Source organism: Phytophthora infestans, genomic scaffold (assembly GCF_000142945.1).
Source record: "Phytophthora infestans T30-4 supercont1.7 genomic scaffold, whole genome shotgun sequence".
In the NCBI taxonomy this organism is placed as follows: domain Eukaryota; phylum Oomycota; class Peronosporomycetes; order Peronosporales; family Peronosporaceae; genus Phytophthora; species Phytophthora infestans.
The window spans coordinates 1856161-1878136 of record NW_003303752.1 but is presented as its reverse complement, the minus strand read 5'-3'; the positions used below and the strand labels follow the sequence as shown (position 1 = coordinate 1878136).

The window sequence follows — 21976 nt, the reverse complement described above, 5'->3', positions numbered from 1 at the left end:
TCCCATGCCGCAATTACACGCTTGATCGTCGCTATGCGTTTCTTCTTTGCCGTCGTAACGGTAGCCTTTTCGGTCAGCCACAAAGCCTTCAGCTTCGCCTTCAGAGGCCCCATGATGCCTACATCTAAAGGTTGGCACACGGAAGTAGAGTTTTTTGGCAGTGGCTGGAGCACTGCCATGAGCTCCTCCGAGATAATCGCCTCAGATTCACCAGAAACATGGCACGCCAAGTTATCAACAAGCAGCAGAGAATGGCTGGGCGGTTATTGCCGACGATTGGCCCCTTTCCGACAAAATCTTGCCTGGTGGCGCGTCAAAGTAAACGCCAGTCTCGTCGCAGTTAAATACCTCGCTTGCATTATATCCGCTATACTTGGCCTCAAAAACGCAAGCAAACGCTTTTTGAACAGCTTCTAGGTCTTCGAGTTTTTCCTATAGAAAGAAGGAATACATAGCAGCATAAATTATCAGTTAGATATCAGTTAACTAGAGGTAATTTTACAATGTATGGGTTACCTTTAAACCGTGCGGAGTGCGTTGCACGAAGCCGTGCCGGTAGGCAAAGCGGCGCATCAGCTTTAGTAGCGATTCATATGCTGTGAACGTGTCCTTCTTTCCTTCAGTGTAGCCCTGTAGCCACGCCGGGTGCTCGTCACGAATGTAAGAGGCCATGATGGAGGCGGTGAGGGGCCGACTCTCACGACGAGTGTCCTTCATGAAGGTGATCAGCTCCACCTTGAACGGGACCATCTCGGGACGCCCAGGCGCACGAGAAAGCGTCTTCTCGCTGCCTCTGAACGCAAATATGTCCTCTTTGTTCTTTCTCGTCCACCGCGGTATTTTTTGCGAGCGTGCAGCTTCACGCTCACTAAGACCTTCTGTTGCTAGGAGAGCGTGTCGTTTCTGCTTTATTGAGTAGTGCATTCTACGTTGCGTTGGCTGGGAAAAGACCTCGTCAACAAGGCTCGCGATGGCAGCCTCCTCTGCGCCTTGCAGCGCTGATGGAGGCTCTGTGGGTGGCTCGGGCTCGACGGTTTCCTCCATCTTACAAAGTGACTGGCACAGAAATAACGGTTGGTTTCCTCCATCTTACAAAGTGGCTGGCACAGAAATAACGGCTGGATCGGCGAATAAAATCAGGATTTTGAGTGATTCGATTGGTTGATAAAATAGGATTTGCACATCTCTTCTATCTTGCACGCCCTTTTTACACTGACTGGCAGTTAGTTTTGTCGGCATTTGCATTCTGTCACCCATATGGCTACTCATTTAAGATGGGTTTTCACATGCAGGATTAATTCTGTCCGCGATCAAATATCTGGAGCTCGGCAAAAAAGAAGCGCTTGCGACGCCTCTGATTGGTTAACATGATTTCGTGTACAGAACATCATTCAGTGTTACCATAATCTATTTAACCAATGGTCGTGCTTCAATCTGTGATAAAAAGACCATTCACTGGTTAAAATTTCGACTTTTCAATATTCAGTTCAAAATAACCCAGCTGCGTCGCTCAGTCAAGAAAACGCCCTCCAGCCAAGCAGACGATCGGCTCCAATCGGTCGCTTCTCTCTAACTGCAACTCGTGTCCACGTCAGCAACTAGTAGCTCGACATCCACCGCGCGTGTGTGTCGTATCTTCTTGCTGAACTCCCTCCACCGCCTTTTGTCTCGGTCAATCCCGACGTCTGGCGTCCAAATTGAGCAACTCTGAGTTCCCTGACGCTTCGCCGAGTCCACTGGTTGTGGGAGTGGAGAGTAGCCCCCAACCGAGGGTTCCGTCAGGAGTAAACACACCTTTTTCGACAGTGAAGCCATCGACGAGTGAGCGAATTGGCGGTGCATTCAACGGATGGGATAAGTTTGTTGAGCCTAGACCGACCGACACGCGACGACAGTGCCTTGCTTACTAAAAAGAGAAAAAAGAAGCGTGATTTCCAGCGAGTCCAGAGGACTGTAACCCATTTACCTATTTTTACTATAGACACCGTAGAGACGCGATGATCGCGCCGACGAACAAGCCGACGATGGTCAAGTGGGAGCACCTGTCCTTCGTGATCATGGACGCCCCCAACGACAGCAACTTGCACATTTATCTCAAGGAGCTCAAGAAGCATAACGTTACAGAACTCGTGCGCGCCTGTGAGGTCACTTACAGCAGCGAGTCTGTGGAAGCTGCGGGCATCCACGTGCACGAGCTCGAATTCCCCGACGGCGAATCACCCGACCCGGAGATCCTGGATCAATGGCTCGATCTAGTCGAGACGTGCTTTAAAGACAACTCTATTGACTCCAAGAACAATAAGTCGATTGCGGTGCATTGTGTGGCAGGACTTGGCCGGTGCGTGCTTACAGATTGACTCCCCTTATTAGGACACAGTGACTAATTGATCTCTGTTTTGTGGCCAATACAGAGCCCCTGTTCTTGTAGCCATCGCGTTGATCGAGTACGGACTGGACCCCATCAATGCCGTAGAGCATATCCGCAAGTTTCGCCGTGGGGCCATCAACCTGCGCCAGCTCAAGTATCTGGAGAAGTACCAACCTCGGCGTGGCAATAAGGCCAAGTGCACCATCATGTGAAGGGCAAGACACCAGTACAACGTTAATTTCTGCTGCTTACATCTTCATCGTTCCCTTATCTCTTCGGTACGGTAAAGAGAAGGGTATTTCTATCAAAACTACAGCGACGGCATGTCGACGTTTTCTTACAGACCATATTCACATAACATAGCATTGCCTTTACTACACTTAGGTCAGGTGGAAAACTACTAATCTGTCTCTATCCTAGCACTTGTTGTGGGCACTAGATAAAAGAAGAGACAGCAATTTACTCTAGAAACGTGGTCGCGAACGTCAGATACGCCGTGTGTCCGCGGATCTCGTCGTCCTTCTTTGCCACAACGTGCTCACCCACCCCACCAGGCACATACTTGCGCTTGCGGCCGCCGTTTTTCATGCGTTTATTTTCTTTTTCTTCCTCCGTCTTGGGTTTGTCTTCATCCTTTTTCTCGTTTACTGCCGAAGCAGCAGCACCATTCTCTTTCTTCACCTTCTTACCGAATCCAAAGTCTGGAACGGGCAGATCAATCCGTCGGGAGTTGTACGGCACCAATCTTGTCTCAATCGTACGAATCACTACCGCACAGACACACAAAGCACTGTTAATCTCTCTATAAATGTGTAAAATCCTTCACAGCTTCTGCACTTACACTCGAAATTAGCGCTTCGCAGTGCCCCGCATGTCTTCTGCACTTGTTCGATACAAGGTGAGTAGGACGCGAAGAATCCTCCTTGCTTCAGCATTTTAGCAGCATGACCCACCGCTTTCCACGGACTTGGCAAGTCTAAAAAGACCATGTCAATAGTGCCCTCGAGCTCCACGGGGAATCCTTGCTCGCATGCGTCTCTGCAGTCCACTGTGATGACGCTCTCCAGGCCGTTGCGCTTGAACTCTTCACGAGCGATCTCCGCTCTGTGTGCATTGAACTCGAACGTGAAAACGTGGCCGTGAGGTGCCACAGTGCGTGCAAAACTGGTGGTGAGTGCTCCGCTGCCTGTACCGGACTCGACAACGCGTGAACCTGAGCGCAGCCCAGCCGCGAACATGATAGCGCTGGCATCCAATGTGAAGACGATCTGCGTACGGTGCCGCAAAGCGCGGCTCCAGAGCTCGGGCGTCGGCGCCAGCAGTATGAGATATCCGTGCGCATTCTTCTTCCTCGAGATAATCTTGGAGCCGAACGGTTGGCCGATCATGTCGTTGTGGTAGAAGGCACCATGACGATTCTGGTAAATGGCGCCCCGCTGTGCGTAGCAGTAAGTGAGCGAGTTGTGCGTCTCGAAAAGAATGACGAGTGATCCTTCTTCAATGAGAGGCAGAGACTTCCACATGGAGTTGGGGATGGTCGTCACAGATGCTGCGTTCACTTCAGCAGAAGGCATCGCCATGGTACTGTATTTGTTACTGTTAAAGCTTCTGGTGGTGCCCGTGAATGGTGTGGTGTACGTGAAGGCTGACACTAGAGCAACATTAGGAAGCGCCACCTAATTTTAATGATGGTTTCGGTAATTTATTTTTCTTTATTTCTGCGCACGCTCCCCTGCGTCCACCAACGCACGCCCAGCAGCTACAACCAACGCCAATTAACCTCTCAGCCCACTTTGTTTTCTTCTTCTTTCTCCTCCTCTTGATCACCTGTTGATTACAGCCACTAGTTTTTCTCTGCACTGATCTACTTCTCCCCTGAGCTGTCGTAGTTGGGGTCATTGCGGTCGACGGCCGCGATAGCGCCCTCCTCACCGGTCGAGACACCCCAGTTGTGAGCACCAGCGCCTCCTACATCAACAAAACGAACAAAGCGTCAGCCTTAGCTACTGACCATCACTGCCGCGCTATTTATGCTGCGCACGCACCCTTCTTGGGCCCAGCAGCGGAGCCCATCGGGCCGCGCGACTGACGGTCCTTGTGGTCGTTCTTTTTGTTTGCAAGTTCACGGCTTTGCGGCATGGTTACCGGTCTTCTGCTTGTTCACTAGGTTGCACTTTTGGTTAATGAGCCTCAACGAGAAGATCGACGGTAGTTTCGAACTTAGGGGCGACCCTCAATGACAATGTTTGCAGAAGAGCCCTTAGATAGTCATTGCGGCAAGAGTAGGGATTACTACCGAATGGTTCATCTGTATATAATAGGAATCTTAGGACAAGTCTCGAATTTCTATGACGTTTTGTCGCAGACAGTGTGTGCGACACACTGTACACTGTGTCGCACTTAAATCCAGTGTGGAGACACACCATCTAGCTTAGCTTCTGGCCAGCTTCAACTCAGAGCGAAACGTCGCGGTGCCAATGGCACTGCATAACGGTTTCTGTTTGCGCGCACGCGCGCTAACAGAGGGCATGTGGATTATCAACGACGGAGCACAACACTGAGATGCGCACGGTACAGTACAACCATATCGTCGCTGCATCCAGAATCAAGATTCCAAAATTTGGACCAAATTGGGTCACGTCCCCACGTTGTCGAGTGCACTTGGCTTCCATTCCAACGGTGGTCGTCATCTCGTCGTTGTCTTTAATGTTGCTAGATCGAAAGCCGGAAGTAACCGCCGCAATCACGTATCACGTCTCATTGGAGCTTCAGAGGTCGCGAGGTACAGTACATGTACGTCAGCGCGAGATAATTGCGGAAGGGCCAACCATGCTCTACTTCAAAAGCTGTTGCCCCAAATCATTTCCTCTTGAACCTGCTGGTTGACTCCACGTAAACTAACAACAACTAACAGCTTCATTTCATCATTCGAACTCGCCTAAGGGACCACCCACCATGAGCTTCCGAACTCCCGTGTTCATTGCCGTTGACGTCGTGATTCGCGAACAGGACGCACTGGCTGGGTGTCCACACGTGGCTGAAATGGTGAGCGAGTACTTGGACGTCTCGCACAAGTGGACGATCGAGCGCGCTGCGTGTACCGGCTACATGACGCTGCTTGAGCGACTGGGAAAGAGAGAATCGCCAATTACGACTCGAGAGCTGGACTGGGCGCTTCGCACAGCAGCGGACCGCGGTGATCTGAGCGTTGTCAAGTGGCTCACCGCTTACCAGCCGGATATGGAATGCTCGACGCAAGTAATGGACTCGGCTGCTCTTCGTGGACACCTCCACACCATTAAGTGGCTTCATCACTACCGAGATGAGGGCTGCACGACGGCAGCCATGGACAGTGCTGCTGCATACGGGCGACTGGATGTCGTTCAGTGGTTACATGAGAACCGTGAAGAAGGCTGCACGACTGCTGCGATGGACAGCGCAGCGGCTGGAGGACACCTCAAGACTGCACAGTGGCTTGCGGCCAACCGCACGGAAGGCTGCACGAGTGTGGCCTCGCACTTCGCGCTACTCAATGGCCACATGCACATTTTAAGGTGGCTTAACGAGCAACACGTGGAAGTGCAAGACGTCGACCAGGGGATGCAGCCGTTGACTCGCTGTTCTCGGAGGGAACGGCGACTGAGCGCCACGCTTCTGGAGGCACCGAGACACCGTCCGCGACGAATGAGCATGGGGCTATCATGCCGGAACTGAGTTTGAGTAGGCTGTGCCAAGGTAGTACAGACAAGACAGCAACTGGCTGGGGTACATGTAGGAGAATGCTGGATCGAACAGCAGGTCAGAACCTATCAATTAGCAATTAATGCAGAGGTATTTGCTATTTATGCTGAAGGAAGCTAATGTTAAAGGGGTTTAGTGTCAGTTTCTGGACAAAGCGCCATTCATGAGAAGACCCCCAATACTTATGTAGCATCCCTCGGCAGATGTTGAGAGTTAAGTGTCCAATGTTTCTTTTGGTTCCAGTTTTGAGCATTCTAACGGTAAAACAGCTCTTACTTTTAACAAGTACTATTATAATACATGCTAATGTCTCACACAACAGTCACGTGCGGGGCTAATACGGCGGAGGTCGCTTACGGGATGAGACGTCGTGGTCACTGACTGTTTCTTGAGAACGTGCGTTTGAGGCGCGGCGTGAGACGATTCCTAATCTATTAATGGTCATGTTTCTCAATCTAAAGCAACCCATTGTCTTTCTTTTTAAGGGGTGACCCAAATTACCATTGTCGATAACTTCGCATGAAGTGTTCTTCAGTCTAGTTCTCACTTTTCATTTTTCATTCAGCACACCACATAACAAACAGCACACCATGATGGAACGGATGATGAGTGTCGAGGTGGTCGTGAGAGATCTGGTCGGTCCCATTTCCAGCGGATTGGTGCCAGAACTCGTCGAGTCATTCTTGGACTGCTCCACTCGATGGACTATTCAGAAGGCAGCATGCAGCGGATACCTCACGCTTTTGAAGAGGTTGGGCGCGCGAAACGCAGAGATCGCTGACCATGGCTTTGATTGGGCCATGCGAATTGCAGCGACAGAGGGCTACCTTGACATTATCAAGTGGCTCAATGCCTACTGTCCCGAGAAGAAGATTTCGACTCGAGTGATGGATGCTGCAGCATTGCGGGGCCACCTCCAAATAATTAAGTGGTTGCATGAAAACCGTTGCGAAGGTTGCTCCGTACACGCAATGGACAGCGCTGCAGCAGGTGGTCATCTTGATGTTGTGCAGTGGCTGCATGAGTACCGTACTGAAGGCTGCACCACAGGAGCGATGGACACTGCTGCTGCTGGAGGTCACTTGGCCACGGTGCAGTGGCTGTGGGCGAATCGCACGGAAGGCTGCACTACAGTCGCAATTGACTTTGCGATCTACAATGGTCATTTCCCCGTCATCAGGTGGTTCAGCGAACTCGCAGATTTTCAGCCAAGACGTGCCAAGTACACAAAAGAAAACACCGCGACCGAGGATGTCAACGCGTGCATCAAGAAGCAGCCCCGTAGCCAAGCGACGCTCGCCTTTAAGTAAAATAGCCCCAAGCGTGTAGCAAGAGCCATATTTACTGATCTTGCATTTTTTATCAGCATGTATACTAAAAACGCCAATCGAGACCGCGCAGCAATTTCATTCGAGCATTACATGTACAGTTTTGTTTTCAATGTGATTTACTCCGAAGCACCATTCCTGAGACCAGAAGCATATTGATGTGGCCGGAAAAATGCAGTTGCTGGAACCAGCAGGGTGCCAACGCTCCATTCTTATTTTAGAGTATTAAAACTAAGCTTACCTAAGAAAACTGTACTATAGTACTACGGTGAGGCCCATTTTACCCGCTAAGTAGCATTGCTGAGGCAGGTGCCGATATGATGTCTACGAGACGAGCTGGAGTCGCTCCTATACGAAGTGGTGGTGCATTGTACACCACGTTACATGGCTGGTGGATCCTACGTTGTGCTGTATACCTCCTCCTTCAAGGGTCGGGTAGTCTGCGGCTGTTCAGGGAGTACGATCTCGTTCAGTGGCCGGAACGGTAGGCAAGAACACTTAAAAGAATATAAATTTCTTTATTTGACTTGACTTCCACTTGAGTAGAAGGTGGACAATATAAGGATGAGAGCTAGCCGGAAGAGAGGTCTAGCACCTTCCCTTCCTCGCATACATATCACGCTTCTCTTACACCTGAAGAAGCAGTTAGCTTCACCTGACTTCCACCCTCGTAGGACAGCAGGGAGCACTAGGAAGGGACTCGATTGCGCGAGGCGTCTTAGTCCCACGTCGAACGGGTCCCAGCGTTCCAGGACCACTTTAGAGGGCAGCTCTAACGGTCTCGACAGGGGGTACGCGAGCCGCCGAGTCTAGCGGGTACTAACCTGACGGAACGGCGTGACGAGGAGTGGCCTCAGGACCACGGGTCATCCTTGCCAGCCGTGTGACGCCTGGAATGACCCCCTCGTTACCGGGTACGGGACAGCCTCCCCGACTTGGCGTTTGCCGTCCTCGGCGAACGGGGTCACCCCGCTGGCTCATTAGGTTAACCCCTGTAGCTTCGGCGTTCGTCAACTCGACAGGTAGGCGGTACGGGAACGCTTCAGGGTAGTCCTCGGTACCGTTATCCTGTAAGTCGGGGTCGAAGTCGTATAACACTTCAATGTCGTCGTCAACCCGTAGACGTTCGATGTTCCGAGCTTCAGCTCGGCTGCGCTCAGAAGCATTCCGGCGGGCACTGGAAAGAGCTGGGTTAACCAACACTTTAGAAAAGACGGTCCGTAGCGTGCTCCCTTCGTCGTACAGGCGACAAGGTTGCGAAGTCACTCCGGTACTTACCACGATAAGTCCGTAGGCGAGGCTCCAGCCAGTCCGTTCGAGACAACAGTTAAAAGCCAGCAGGAATAACGGTGCGGCGCCGACACCCACAGGTCCCAAGAGTACGACCTCCACTAGGTCGAACATGTTGATCGGTATGTACAGCAACCGGGAGACGCACAGTAGTACTAACCAGCAGACAGCTTCACCCACGGCGTAAAGACGCATCCAGGTAGTTTTAAAAGTGCCCCAGAAAGCGTCCCAGTAGCGTATGCTCGAATACCTCGTGCGAAGAAGGACATCAGGGATGTAGTCGGAGAAAGTTACCCTGCCGGCGACCCACCAACTCCGCAACATTCTCCCATATCGACCATACTTCTCGTCTCCCTTGAGCAGAACGATGGGAAGCACAGCGAAGAGCGCACCCACACCCCATAAGCGTACGTAGCACCCCGGAGCTGGCGTAGTTCACCGGCTTGCAGCACGTCCCGGTATAGTGAAGCACAGTCGCCGCAAATATCGCAGTTCATCTTAGTAACGCGCCACACTTGGACTAGGAACTACCAAGCAACGTTACGCAGGGGAGTCGTTTAGACCCAGACCGTTATAGCCTCTACGTACACGGGCCACAGCTCCCAGCGGGCGTACTCGACGAAGACACTCGCTTGAGACCACATTGTAGGAGAGGAACACTTTGCAAATAAGAATTAAGTGCTCTCGAGTTGACTCTTCTCGAAGTCGGTTGATCCCCATCGGTCGTAATCGTTAACCGTCAATCAAGTTATTTGAGGAAGGAGATCACCGGTTCTTCGTCTCTTGCGAGAGTACCCAGTGTGTAGTTTTCACAGAAATCCCTAAAGAGACGGAACTGGAGATCCAGGTCCCGACGGCCAGTCTTTCAGCTCATTCGGCAATTTTGCCTCGACCACAGACGCATCCTCCGCTTCACTTCTTCTTCATGCGACACCAGTATGGGACCTTCGCGTGGCAAGGCGCCCCGCAATTACAAGACCGTCTGGAATGTAGAGTCGTCTCGACTCCGACAGCTCCTCCCTCAGCGATACTTCGGCCTACGAACGCTTCTGGGTCACCATGCGCGGTATATTCGCGGTTAATGCGAGTTCCTTTGGCCTTGAGGTACTGGACTCCATCGCGGAGGCAATTCTGGACGACACAGCGAAGGCGGAGGACGTCTTTACCGGGCTCGTGGTAATCATGCCGAAGCCGTCACGCCAGCCTGCTCGCGGAAATCCGCCCCGCCATCCGCGTTTTACCACGGGCAGTCGATTCCCGCTTAAGAAGGTTAGCACCGGATCTGCTCAGAAGAAAACGCTTACAGAGAGCCCTCGTTCCGGCAAGAAGCGTCAGAGTCACCCTTGGTCACCGTGCGCGTTGTCGTTCAAGTTGACGGACACGACTCCTTCTCCGATAGTCGATGACCTCAAGAGGATCTACCACGAAGCGTCCGAGCTGGGTCAAGAGCCGTACCAGCTCGCCTACCCGGGGCGGGGCTCAAATCTGTGGTACAATCCGCAGGAGTTTTTTCACGTGCACGCTTCTCATTGGCGTTTCTGGAACGAGAACCGTTTTAGGTTCTGGGACTGGCAAGCGAACGTCCCGTTGAAGACTACCAACGCACAGACTCAGCGTCGTAAGGCAAAAATGTCGGCTGTGGTCGCTCGCGTCTGGTTCGTGAGCATCTGCATCGAGACTTGGGGTTATTTCGGTTTCCTCCAGCTGTTCGAGAACTGCGCTCACCGACGTCGCCTCATGTGGATGGGGGGTCAGCCTGGTCGGAATGCTCCAGACGCCAAGTCTTGCAACGGCCCGGTTATTGACAATCGTTCCAAACTCTACTCTCGCGACGCGGAGGCGTATTCCTGCAAAGAGAAGAACGCTCTTAAACCGTTTCGCATCGACGAGGGTGGCTTCACGACGATCACAGAGTTGCTGAAACATACTGGAACTCTTGATCCAAACAGTTCGAAGCGGGATAGTCAGCTCACCGATCAAGCCCTAGCTCTTGATTTGCTGAATTCGAAGTCAGAAGACAAGCAGGAGCCACACTGGGTGGGAGACCGTTCGAAGGGAGTCTGGCACGCGCTGAGTAACTGCCCTTGCATTCAGAAACTAGCGACTAAGCTCTCGCGGGAACGGGATGGAGGAGCTCTGAGGACACCCAAGGTAGCTCCTCTCTACTCGTCCGAAGCAGACGCCGAGGGTTATGCCACCTATGAGTGCACGGATGGCACGTATACGGCGATTCGGGATGAGGCGAGCGAGGAAGTGTCGGCCTACGAAGAAGAGGAAATCGAGAACGATTCGAAGAAGTCCACCCCGTCAAGAAAACGTTGCGTTTGGATTCTAGCTCCGAAGAGAGCACTAACGAAGACAAGCGTCCTAGCAAGCGGCTGCAGCTCTCCCGTACGCCTCCGAAATCGAAGCCTCGCACGAAGCGTTCCCGCTATCGATCGCGTAGCTACTCGCCCCCGAAAAAGTTCCGCCTCAGTTCCGCGCATAAGCGGTCTCCGTTACCTCCACGATCCAAAGGAAAGCTCAAAGCGCACGCAGCTACGTCTAAGCGTTCGGTTTCACCCCTGCAGTCGCAGTCAAGATCACTGGTGCGCAAGAGGTCTTGTCGGCGCGCTCAGTGGAGCATTCTGCTTCACGTCCGAAGTCATCGGCTAAAAGAAGGGTAAGGGCGAGCCACGGCGCGAGGGAACACGACCACCTTCTCCGCACGTGAAGGGGCACAGGGAAACTCCTGTGAAACACACTAAAGTCGAAGCAGCGACTCGATCCCCTATCATGGAGTCGCTAGACGAAACCCGCAAACGTTCGCGGTCGCGTTCGCCATCGTCGACGACGAAGGTAGGATCTCCAGGGAGACGCTCGGCGTCGCGATCTCTATCGGCGCCGAAGAAGTCGAGCTCCCCGGGAGAACACTCTACTCCCACCTCACCGACGAAGGAATCCGCTAAAGTAGCCTAGTTTTAAGGCCCCATCGAGTTCTTGATTTGTAAGAGCCCAGAACCGTTCTGTCCGGACGAATGTAGGTGTACTAGTATCGTTCCCAAAATTTTAATGTTTCCTTTTGTCTTTCACCCGCGATTTATCTCGTTTTTATCGCTCTTGTCCCTCATTTTAGAACCGCGGGTTTTCTTCTCGACAGGTAGTAGGGTAGCCAATCCGTAACACAAAATCCAAACGTATACAGAGTAAAGTAAGAAGTGTTCCTCTGAGCACTCCCGAGGAAGACTAGATCGAGAGTTCCTCGAACTGAACCAACCAATCCATTTCAACTCCTCTCTTTTAGAAGAGCAGTTCCTCTTCGTCCACAGCGGCGTTTGCATCCTCTAACCGAGCGCTGCGCCGTAATTCTGGTAGACCCTCCTCCCTACGACGAGTTTCTTCGAACGCTTTGATTAGAGCGGCGTAAGAAGGTAACAGAGTGTTCCGAGGTCTTGTAGATGACCAATAACACTAGGAACTATTGTAGTCGGCTCTTCTTGCGCCTAGCGATTATGTCGATGGAACCCCAGTCAATGCCGTCTCTTCGCCTCCAATCAAGAGTCATTCCACAAAGCTAGTAGAAGGGAGATCCCCTTCCGTCAAAGGACCGTCGTCATCCGTTCCGGGACTCGTCTGGACTCCCTCGGGTACTTTGGACGGGAACGACCTGCTCCATCGACCTTGGAAATGCTTCAAGCGATTGACGTTATTTGTCACTTCTCGGTTCGTGTGGGTAGGAATAGCCACTCAATAGGAGTTCTCCCCCATAGTTTCGACCACACGGTAGGGGCCATGCCTCGAGAATGCGAGCTTCTTCGTGGTCCTTTCTCCGCGACGCGCTCGGAAATACTGATAGACCCACACAGGGTCACTCTCTTTGAACTTTACCGACACCTAGTTACTCAGTCGTTGTGTAGCGGGCCATGTGTTTACTCCGTTACTTACTTACACTATTGTGTTGGGGAAGCTCGCAATAGGACGAATGAGTCTTAGGTTTAAGGAAAAATCAACTCTGACTTTATTTTAGGACCAAGGCCACAGCCCTGGCCACTCAAATACACGTCATAGTCCAATTGGCTAATAATGGGTCTGGCTCCCCATATATCATCCAATGGCATGACAGCATTTCAGCACACGAGTAGCGTGTGCTGATGCACCTACTTATGTAAAGAAATCTACCTACTTATGTAATGGAGGGGCCCATTACACGTTGCTTGTGCCTACCCTGGGCCTTCAAGAGTTGGCGCTCCACCAGACGTCCTGTAGCTCGCGATAGGAACAATTTCCAGCGGTAACTAGAGACTTCGTTACTCTTCCATTCGTTGTTCGTGTTAAGGAACGCGAGGTCCAGGGGTAGTACCGGTTCTCAGTCGTACAGGTGGAAGAACGGGGAGGCTTTGAGAGCCTCGTGGTAAGACGAACGATACTCAAACAGTACCCGAGGTAGATACAAGTCCCAATCGTTCTGCGCTTCGTTGATATACATTTTAAGCATTCCCATCAGGGTACCGTTGAAGCGTTCGGCCAGGCCTTGGGTATGAGGGTGGTAAGCAGCGCTCGGCCAAGCTGTCCTAGCATCCATACAGACTCCCACACACCCACGCAAAGTTGCTTCAACCATTACACGCCAACCAAGCTTCGAACTTGCCCTGGCTGCCCTCACCTGACACTGAACAAGTCGTGGTTACCCTTAGCGCCACCTCCCGCCTACACACCCGCCATACGGACGCCACTATACGCCACTAGGCGCATTCGTCCTTGCTTCGTCTTCACGGGCTTCGTGCTGAAAGCAGTGCCACATCCAGGTCGACCTCGCGCGGCAAGGCCACACACACAAGCGAAGCGCCGGCAAGCTCAAATTCGTTCAAAAACGACAAGCACGCATATAGATGTCGACAGCTGTGAGACTTGAACTCACGCGGGTTACCCCAATAGATTTCGAGTCTATCGCCTTAACCGCTCGGCCAAGCTGTCCTAGCATCCATACAGACTCCCACACACCCACGCAAAGTTGCTTCAACCATTACACGCCAACCAAGCTTCGAACTTGCCCTGGCTGCCCTCACCTGACACTGAACAAGTCGTGGTTACCCGCAGCGCCACCCTACGCCTACACACCCGCCATACGGACGCCACTATACGCCACTAGGCGCATTCGTCCTTGCTTCGTCTTCACGGGCTTCGTGCTGAAAGCAGTGCCACATCCAGGTCGACCTCGCGCGGCAAGGCCACACACACAAGCGAAGCGCCGGCAAGCTCAAATTCGTTCAAAAACGACAAGCACGCATATAGATGTCGACAGCTGTGAGACTTGAACTCACGCGGGTTACCCCAATAGATTTCGAGTCTACCGCCTTAACCGCCAAAAAGCTTCTTAATTCCAAGCGTTTCGTAGAAAGACCGAGCTAAAACCGATATGAAGTTGGAGCCTTGGTCGCTCAACAGTTTCTCGGGTACCCCATGTCCCGAGATTACTTCGTTCACCATTATTCCTACAAATGCCACGTCTAAGTGAGCCACGGGGAACGCCTCGAGTAAAGTAGTCGGCGAGGACGAATATTAACTTGTTACCTCGAGGGGTAACTACCAGGGGACCTATTGCATCCACCATTAGTAGCGAGAAGGGTCCAGACAGTTCTTGCACGGGTATTCTCTGCATCAGGCCGTTCCCCCAAGGGCGTTATCCTTTACTACTATCGCAAACGGTACATTCCCGGACGTACTCGGCCACATCCTTCTTCCATCCGTGCCAGAAAGCGTGCTTACCTACTTTGTCGAGCGTCTTCGTAACTCCAACATGCGCAGCGAACACATCCTTATGAAAGTGATGTAGTACTGTCGATATGAACGGCAGGGGGGGGTCACGGATACTTCTAGTGTTGATGCGAAAAAGCTCGCGCCTTTAAGTGCACGTGACGCATGAGTCCACCGTTCTTCGCCGAGTAGCTCGGGGTCATCATTAGGACCTTACTGCGTAGCTGAGGGTCTAGAGCTAAAGCTTCGTCGCTTAGGAACGCTATCATAGCCTGGATCCAAGGAGTCCTCTTTTGTTTTTCCACGAAGCGTGTTTGTTGGAGTCCGAACACATCGACCGGGGACATCAAGAGTTGATTAGTAGTTCCTTTCTCGTCGGGCGACGCCATTGAACTAGAGTCACCAGCTTTCTCTAATAAAGATCTCGAAGGGATTAGAGCTGAGCCGAGAGGTGCAGCCTCCCCGACTTCGACAGTACTATGGGAGGACTCGTCAACATCATTGGGTTGCTCCGACATAGAGATAGTGTTGATGGTTTGGGTGTAAAGTCTAGATAGGCCATCCACGTGACCCGTAGAAGTACCGGGCTTGTGGAACACCTTGAAGCGTAGTTGAGATAGTTCCATGGCCCACCTAGCCAGCTTAGCGCTACTAGTGCGGTTCGTTTTGTTGAAGACCCACGCCAAGGACTTGTGATCCGTGTACAGGTTGACTTCACAGGGATCCGAGTAGCAGCGAAACTTGCGCGTAGCCCATACAATACCCCAACATTCGATTTCCGAGGTGCCGTCCTCCTTGTGGACCCAGTTTTTCTCATAACCAACCAACAGCTTGTTCGCATAGGTTACGGCCCTCTCGCGCCCGTCCACGGTTTGCACCAGGCACGCTCCCACGAAGAGTTTATAAGAATGCACATACAGGTGGAAACGCTTCGCGAAGTCAAGATACACATGGATAGGAGGTTCCCCTTACTTACGCTTGAGCTGCAGGAAAGCGGCTTCACAGTCCTCGCGTCAATAGAACTGAGCCCCTTTCATCTTGAGTCGTTCGGTCGGGGCCGATATGGCCGCGTATCCCGGGATGTACCGCCTGAAGTAACTAGTCAAACCCAGGAACACTCTCACAGTGTGCAAGTCGTGCGGGCTTAGCACGTTCATCACTGACTTGACTTTTGCGGGGTTGGGCAAGATGCCAGAAGGAGTGACGATGTGTCCCAAGAACGCTACTTGGTCCCGGGCCCACGTACACTTCTTCATCTTGAGCTTGAAGCCAGCAGCTCTGAACCGTTCCAGGACTTGCTTTAGCCGTACCAGGTGAGTAGGGAAATCTTCGCTGAAGACCACGCAGTCATCGAGGTACACTAGGCAAGTTCCCCACTTAGGGTCGACTAGTACAGTCTCAATAGTCATTCGAAGGCAGGGACTACATTACACAGCCCAAATGGCATCAAGAGCCACTCAAAGAGGCCATTTTTGCAAGTGAAGTCTGTCTTTTCCACACACCCTGCCGCCATCTGGACGCTCCAGTAGCCGGACGCAATGTCCATCGTAGAGAATAGATAGCATTCCCTAGTACGTCCAAAATACCGTTAATGAGCGGAATCAGATAGTAATCCTTGGTAGTGACGGCGTTCAATCTTCGGTAGTCGATGCAGAGCCGAATCCCTCCATCAGGCTTGCGGATCATTAGCACTGGACTCGCCCAAGGACTAGACGAAGGTCGTATAAGTCCTTTCTCAAGTACTCTTGTATCTCCATCTCCATGACGTCTTCTTTCGCCTTGGACACCCGGTAATGGGGGTGTTGTATCGGCTGATGGCCGCCGGTGTCGATCGAAAATTCAAGTAGGCTAGTACGTCCGGGGCGCATCGAGGTCTCGATGAACATGTCCCCGAACGGCTGGAGGAACTTCGTGAACAGCCCCTTTTGTTCGCTTCCCAGATTGGACTCTTCTAAGTCGACCTCGGGCTCCTCCTTGAGCACACGACTGAGTTCGGGTAAGGACGCCTTCGCATCTTCAGTTGCGGTGCTAGCGGCTTCACCGACTGAGTGTACCCATCGGTCTTGAGCTTCTCGGTCAATTGTTTGGGCCTCGTCGGACTTCGCAGCACCGTATTCAACGCTTATGGTAGTCCCTAGTTGAAACGCGGTTCTGGGGGCCACCGTAATACCCGCCAGTCGGGTACCCCTCTTGACGACTGCGTCCTCAATAGAGGGTTTGCACACCTCCACGATCATTTGATCGTTATGCACCGTACACAGAGTTCTAGCGACCTTAACCGAGTCATCCAATGCGGCAAGCCCTTTACAGAACGGCGGTTCCGTCAACCATTTGACCCTGAACATCCGCTACCACGAGAGCTTGTCCTCCAGGGCGGATCTTGATTGTAGACGAGATTCGAGACAAGTAAGGCTCCTCCACTCGAGGAGATTCAATGGGGAACACCTCACCCGTGTCTTTCAGCGTCACCGTGCTCTCATCTAAGTCCACCACAGCTCTGAAGTCTTTGAGTGCGTTGGTGCTCAGGATGGCGTCGACGTGCAGCTTATGTACGACGGCAAGCGGTTTCCTCCTCTTGACGGATCCCAAAGTCACGGGCAAGCTGATAACTCCTTCGATAACGAGCATAGATCTGGCTACTCCGTTCAGACTACCAGCGTAAGGTAGGAGAGGGGGGTAGCTTAGCCGAGGGGCTTCAGGACACACCGGTGCACTATGCACGCTACGGCCCCAGAGTCAATGAGGAGTTCCGCCGGGAGGTTCTCAACAAATCCCCAAGACAGAGCTTCCACACCTCCCACCGATCCAATCACACGCTTGCCGACGGGGACGACTTCGTCTTCTTCTTCGGCCGACCGGTTCCTTGCAGCACTCGGTACTTCCACTAGACCAGGAGGTTCCCGTGTCTTGTTGCAGTCTTTACTGAGCCCAAAATGTGAAACTTCAACCCTTGGGCTCACCGTTTCAATAGCAACTGTCCAATAGTTGCTCGCAGAAGAGAGCCTGTGAATGGTTCTTGCTGAAAAGTCGCGGTTCTTGTTCTTTCACATTTGAAACTCCGATCCCAAAAATTCTTGGAACCCAGTTCCTGATTCTTAGGGGTTCTAAGTAATTATCAGAACCGTGGTTCTGGTTCGGTTCTTTTTAGGCGTGGACACCGAGTCTTTCGGCGGGAAAGTGTTGTGCTTTTAGGAGAATTCCGCCAGGTTCTCCCGGTCGTGAAAAATGCAACACCCGTTGAGACATCGTCAGTTGCCTCAAGTCGTCAAGGCTGTGGCTCCTTTTCCAAACGTTGCGTCTTACGGAAAAGGTGCGTGTGCGCACAGCTGATACTCCACACACTGCTGAGGAAATGGCTGTGTTCTCCGAGTTCCTGCTGCAAGTTCGGGAGGGAGAGCATGCTGTAAGCCCTTCCCTCAGAAGTAATTACATGAAGCCTCCGCGCGATATGCTGATTGAACAGCCACCTGCGCCCGAGGACGAGGACCACGAGATTCGTCCTGGTGCTACCTAACGAGGCATGGATCGGATTATCAACGAAATGCATGGCAAGATTAACACCCCGAGGTGCTACCGACGAGTACTTTGCTAGCCATACGATTCTCACGACCACGAACGCAATCATGCACCGCTCGTTGAAGAGGTGGCCGATCGCTTGACTGGACAGGCGCGGGAATTACATGGTTTTTGATTCTGTAAAGACGACGGTTACGGTTATTTCCCCGGGCAGGATGTACTCCACGCGATGAATTTCAGTCAAATTTCTCCCCACAAGCTGACTCTCAAGGTAGGGTTTCCTAACATGATGATGTTGAACCTCCATCCAGAACTAGGACTGTTCAACGGAACACGGCTTCAAATCGTTGCCCTCAAGCGACATGTCATCCACGCCATAATCATGGCAGGTGAACGACAAGTCCAACACGTGTTGACTCACTGCATCGTTGTCATCGGTGACGTAGACATTCGGAGCTTTCCATTTCATTTGAGACGCAAGCAGTTTTCTAACCAGCCGGTCTTTGTCATGACCATTAACAAGACGCAAGGACAAACGGTGCAGTACTTAGAGCTGTGCCTTGCTATGCCTTGCTTCTCCCATGTGCATCTGTGTGTTGCGATGTCGCGAATGACTTCAAGATCAAGATGAAAGGCGCTGGTCGAGTACGCATAGATGGGGGTTGGGGATGGGGTTACACCCAGAATATTGTCTACAGGCAGAGCTTTGGTTCGGAGTAGGGACCCCGCGTAGCAGCGACGAACGGCTAGTCTTAATAAATAAAATGAATATCTGTCTGTCCGCCTGTCTGTCTGTCCGTCGGTCCGTTACGCTTTTCCGATCCTGTGATTGGTTGAAATAAATATATTATATTCAGACATCTGAGACCTGGAAGGTTTTCTGATTTATAAAATTAAAGGCAAATTAGATATTAGTACTTGGGTTTGTTTCCAGAACAGAACCATTTGATCGCTATTAGTGTAGCGAGTACAATCAGGAGGCGTCCTATTCAAATTATTCTATCACTCTAGACATGGCAAAAATCAATTGTTCATATGCCAAAGTAGAGGGAGGTCTGCAAAACATCCAAGCCAAATGAGGCACTCTTACAAATTACAGTGCGACAAAAAAGAGAGCGACGAGGACTTGGATCTAGAAACGCCCAGATAATGTAGTTCTATTTTCTACCGTTCACGGTTTTCAATAATGCAATGGTCGCCTCAAAAAAGCTATCACTGCTTCTATTTCGACAAGTGGCAGTGTTGGCAGTACTTGCTTTCGCACATTGGGTAATATGTTGTATAACAATACTTATTCATTTAATGAACTGACCAGTAACAGGCTATATATGCACTCTAAATTAAACAGTGATCGTGCTTTTGAGTGCGTACTGAGGTGGCTGCGCCGCTTTGCGGCGCATCGAGCTTTGGTGAATGCCGCAGTTTAGTCATATCGTATGTATTGGAAATAGGCGTCCGAGTGTTTGACGCACGGGTTTGGAGCTAATCTACAACCTGCAGAAGACGAAAATTGCCAACTTGGCGGCTTAGCTTCACGCCAGACACATTTCACCGAACCTCGCGTTCTACGCCCGAACAGCGTTCAAACCAGCGCGGCGGGAGTATTCCAAACAGGGGTCGCTGATATTGCGTCTCAATAACATATCAAAGGCTGGTTGCAGTGGCAACGGCACGCCTGGCAAGTGTTTTTTTTTTGCAAAATCGGGCTCACTTTCGCCCCAAGGCACTCTCACAGGAAGCCAAAGACCACATGGTGTCGCACTACGGTGGGTTTGCAGAGGATTCGCCGATATATGACAGGACAGGGCACCCGTTGAAGGGTCAGACCAGGCTCCATCCAAAACAGGCGCTTTCCAATAGCAATGTTTCGTAGTACTACTTAACCCCTTGCCCGCAGAGGGGTGACATGGACGGGTTACTAAACGGCCTTATGCTGCTCTGAACTGCATAACGATTTGTATAGAATAAAGTATTTATACTTTAGGCAAGTACAAAAATGTACATTTTGTGCCCAAGATGTAGCTAAGCTCCCCGGTAATAGTTCCCGAAAGATGATGCGCTATGCGAAAAATGCATTTAAACCAATCACACCCGTCCTAAAATCCTGATTTTTGTGAATTCAGTGGTCAGAGAGAATCCCCGGTCGCCATATCGCATTGCCAAAAGTAAACCAAGCACACGAAGCTCATCATTGGAAGCATGGTGGCACACTCGAGTGGAAGCGGTATCGAACTAACCAGATGTGGGTTTATGTATTGCTACCATTGCTACTGCTCCTAATCTGTTGCTACACCTTTGTCCCTAATGTGACTGTTCTTGGGGCCGAATTACCCATTTTGCCAGACCAAATGCCAAATCTGTGAGCAGGTGAAGTTGGGGTTCTTCGGGTGGCCACGGACGCTGTTGCACAGCGTCACCAGCCCTCGGTGGTTCTGCGAGCACGTTGTGCAATAGTAGCTTGAAGTCTCCCCTCGTTTTTTTCCTGCGGTTTATACACAGAGCACACCTTGCATTGGTGCTGGCGTAGGCGTTGAACACCGTTATTCACCCGCGTTTCCGACGTCTGAATGAGTTTATGCTGGCCTTGCATCGTGGATGATTGCTCTGCCGGGTCGTTCTCTTCCAGAGGGACTCGCGTTTTCGTGAAGCTATCTTCGCTCTCTTCAATGAGCTCTTTGTGCAACTGTGACAGAAAGACGAAGTGCGAATTCTTCTTTGGCTTAGTTCTCTCCCACCGATGGCGATAGACAATGTACGCGCTCACTAACGCCATGTCAACAAGCTTTAAGAAGAGACCTTTGTAGCATTTACGGAACCTGCAATTTCGAACAGCATAAGTTAGTCAAAATATCCACTCGACGTCATCATATCTCCATACCTTATCACCATCTGCATCGAGTAAGCTTGAAGACGTCGATCAACGCCGCCCATGTAACGCTGGTATTCTGCCACTACGCCTGGGCATGGTACATCACTTGAGCCGCTCCGTTCTTTCCGACGTACCGTTGTCGACTCCGCGGTCACTTGGGAAGCTAGGAAGTATACGACTGTATTGTTAGCCCACATAACACTGATAAGTCCGGGTTGAAGCTTTGCTAAGACCATCCGGAACGTCCCCCGTGGTGTCTGTGCTTGCTGTTTTATCATCAACGCATCACACCAGCCTTTTCGCTTGATGTTCATTGTCCCGAGGTACTTGATCTCCATAGTTCGTAGTTGCTGCGCCAAATCTATTGAGGTGTAGTAGCGGTCTCCAACGACCAGACGACGCCCTTCATATAGTAGCCCACGAAATACGAAGGCGATATTGCGAATAACCGCTACGGGGCCATTCTTGGTGTCCATAGATTGAGATCCCTGTGCATCGTTAGCTCTTCCAATGTCTAACTCGACTCTAAGCACAACACAGAGCACATTGATTGACCTGTCAGCTTATCACTTTCTCCTTGTGCTATTCTTGTCAGTATATTAACCTCTTGCAGTAACCTGTCTCCGCGCAGCAAATCATCACGCACTTTGAGCCCCATCGGTGTGGCTTATCCTTCATGAAGGTTCTCGTGGGGTTTCGCCGGTTGTGAGAGGGAAGGATTCCCTCATCAACTGCCACACGAGATCCCAGCACGTATTCTTCCCTGTAAGTCTTCTCCAGTACTGATAGCTCCGATCGGATTTTCCAAGCTCGGTCCTTGACTCCGGCAGGGTCCTTGTTGTCTGTGAAGTGAAGAAATCTTGTGATTTCGCGGAAACAGTCACGTGCCATTACACGGCCAAATGTCCCAGCTGGCAGCACCCCGATATCGCCCTTGAACCAATGTCCATCCATGCGCTTACATGGCCGTAAGGCATGAGCAAGCATCAAGCCAATCCAATGTACAACTTCGTGAGGGGAAACCTTTTGACATTTCTGAATTTTCCTCAGTAGCGCAGCTCTACTACGTGGTGGGCGCTTTGTGATCGTGGCTTCTTTTTACTCAGCTTGCTGCAGTCTTGCCTCTAGCGT

General features: G+C 51.4%; 5 protein-coding genes across 5 annotated transcripts; 3 read left to right on the top strand and 2 right to left on the bottom strand.

Moving 5' to 3' along the window:
* Positions 1-1997: 1997 nt before the first annotated feature.
* On the top strand, positions 1998-2580 carry PITG_05251 (protein tyrosine phosphatase type IVA protein 1; the record flags this gene model as incomplete). Its single annotated transcript, XM_002998881.1, has 2 exons — positions 1998-2338; positions 2412-2580. 2 exons carry the CDS (start codon positions 1998-2000, stop codon positions 2578-2580), a joined length of 510 nt encoding a protein of 169 aa, XP_002998927.1.
* Positions 2581-2827: 247 nt separating this feature from the next.
* Positions 2828-3948, bottom strand: PITG_05250 (tRNA (adenine-N(1)-)-methyltransferase catalytic subunit, putative; the record flags this gene model as incomplete). Its single annotated transcript, XM_002998880.1, has 2 exons — positions 2828-3135; positions 3210-3948. The coding sequence occupies 2 exons, from the start codon at positions 3946-3948 to the stop codon at positions 2828-2830; spliced, it is 1047 nt and encodes a 348-aa protein (XP_002998926.1).
* Positions 3949-4030: 82 nt separating this feature from the next.
* Positions 4031-4582, bottom strand: PITG_05249 (uncharacterized protein; the record flags this gene model as incomplete). Its single annotated transcript, XM_002998879.1, has 2 exons — positions 4031-4336; positions 4414-4582. The coding sequence occupies 2 exons, from the start codon at positions 4505-4507 to the stop codon at positions 4233-4235; spliced, it is 198 nt and encodes a 65-aa protein (XP_002998925.1).
* Positions 4583-5323: 741 nt separating this feature from the next.
* PITG_05248 (uncharacterized protein) lies at positions 5324-6082 on the top strand (the record flags this gene model as incomplete). Its single annotated transcript, XM_002998878.1, has 1 exon — positions 5324-6082. One exon carries the CDS (start codon positions 5324-5326, stop codon positions 6080-6082), a length of 759 nt encoding a protein of 252 aa, XP_002998924.1.
* A 617-nt stretch (positions 6083-6699) lies between these two features.
* On the top strand, positions 6700-7419 carry PITG_05247 (uncharacterized protein; the record flags this gene model as incomplete). The annotated part of the gene is made up of 1 exon (XM_002998877.1): positions 6700-7419. One exon carries the CDS (start codon positions 6700-6702, stop codon positions 7417-7419), a length of 720 nt encoding a protein of 239 aa, XP_002998923.1.
* Between the last annotated feature and the right edge of the window lie 14557 nt (positions 7420-21976).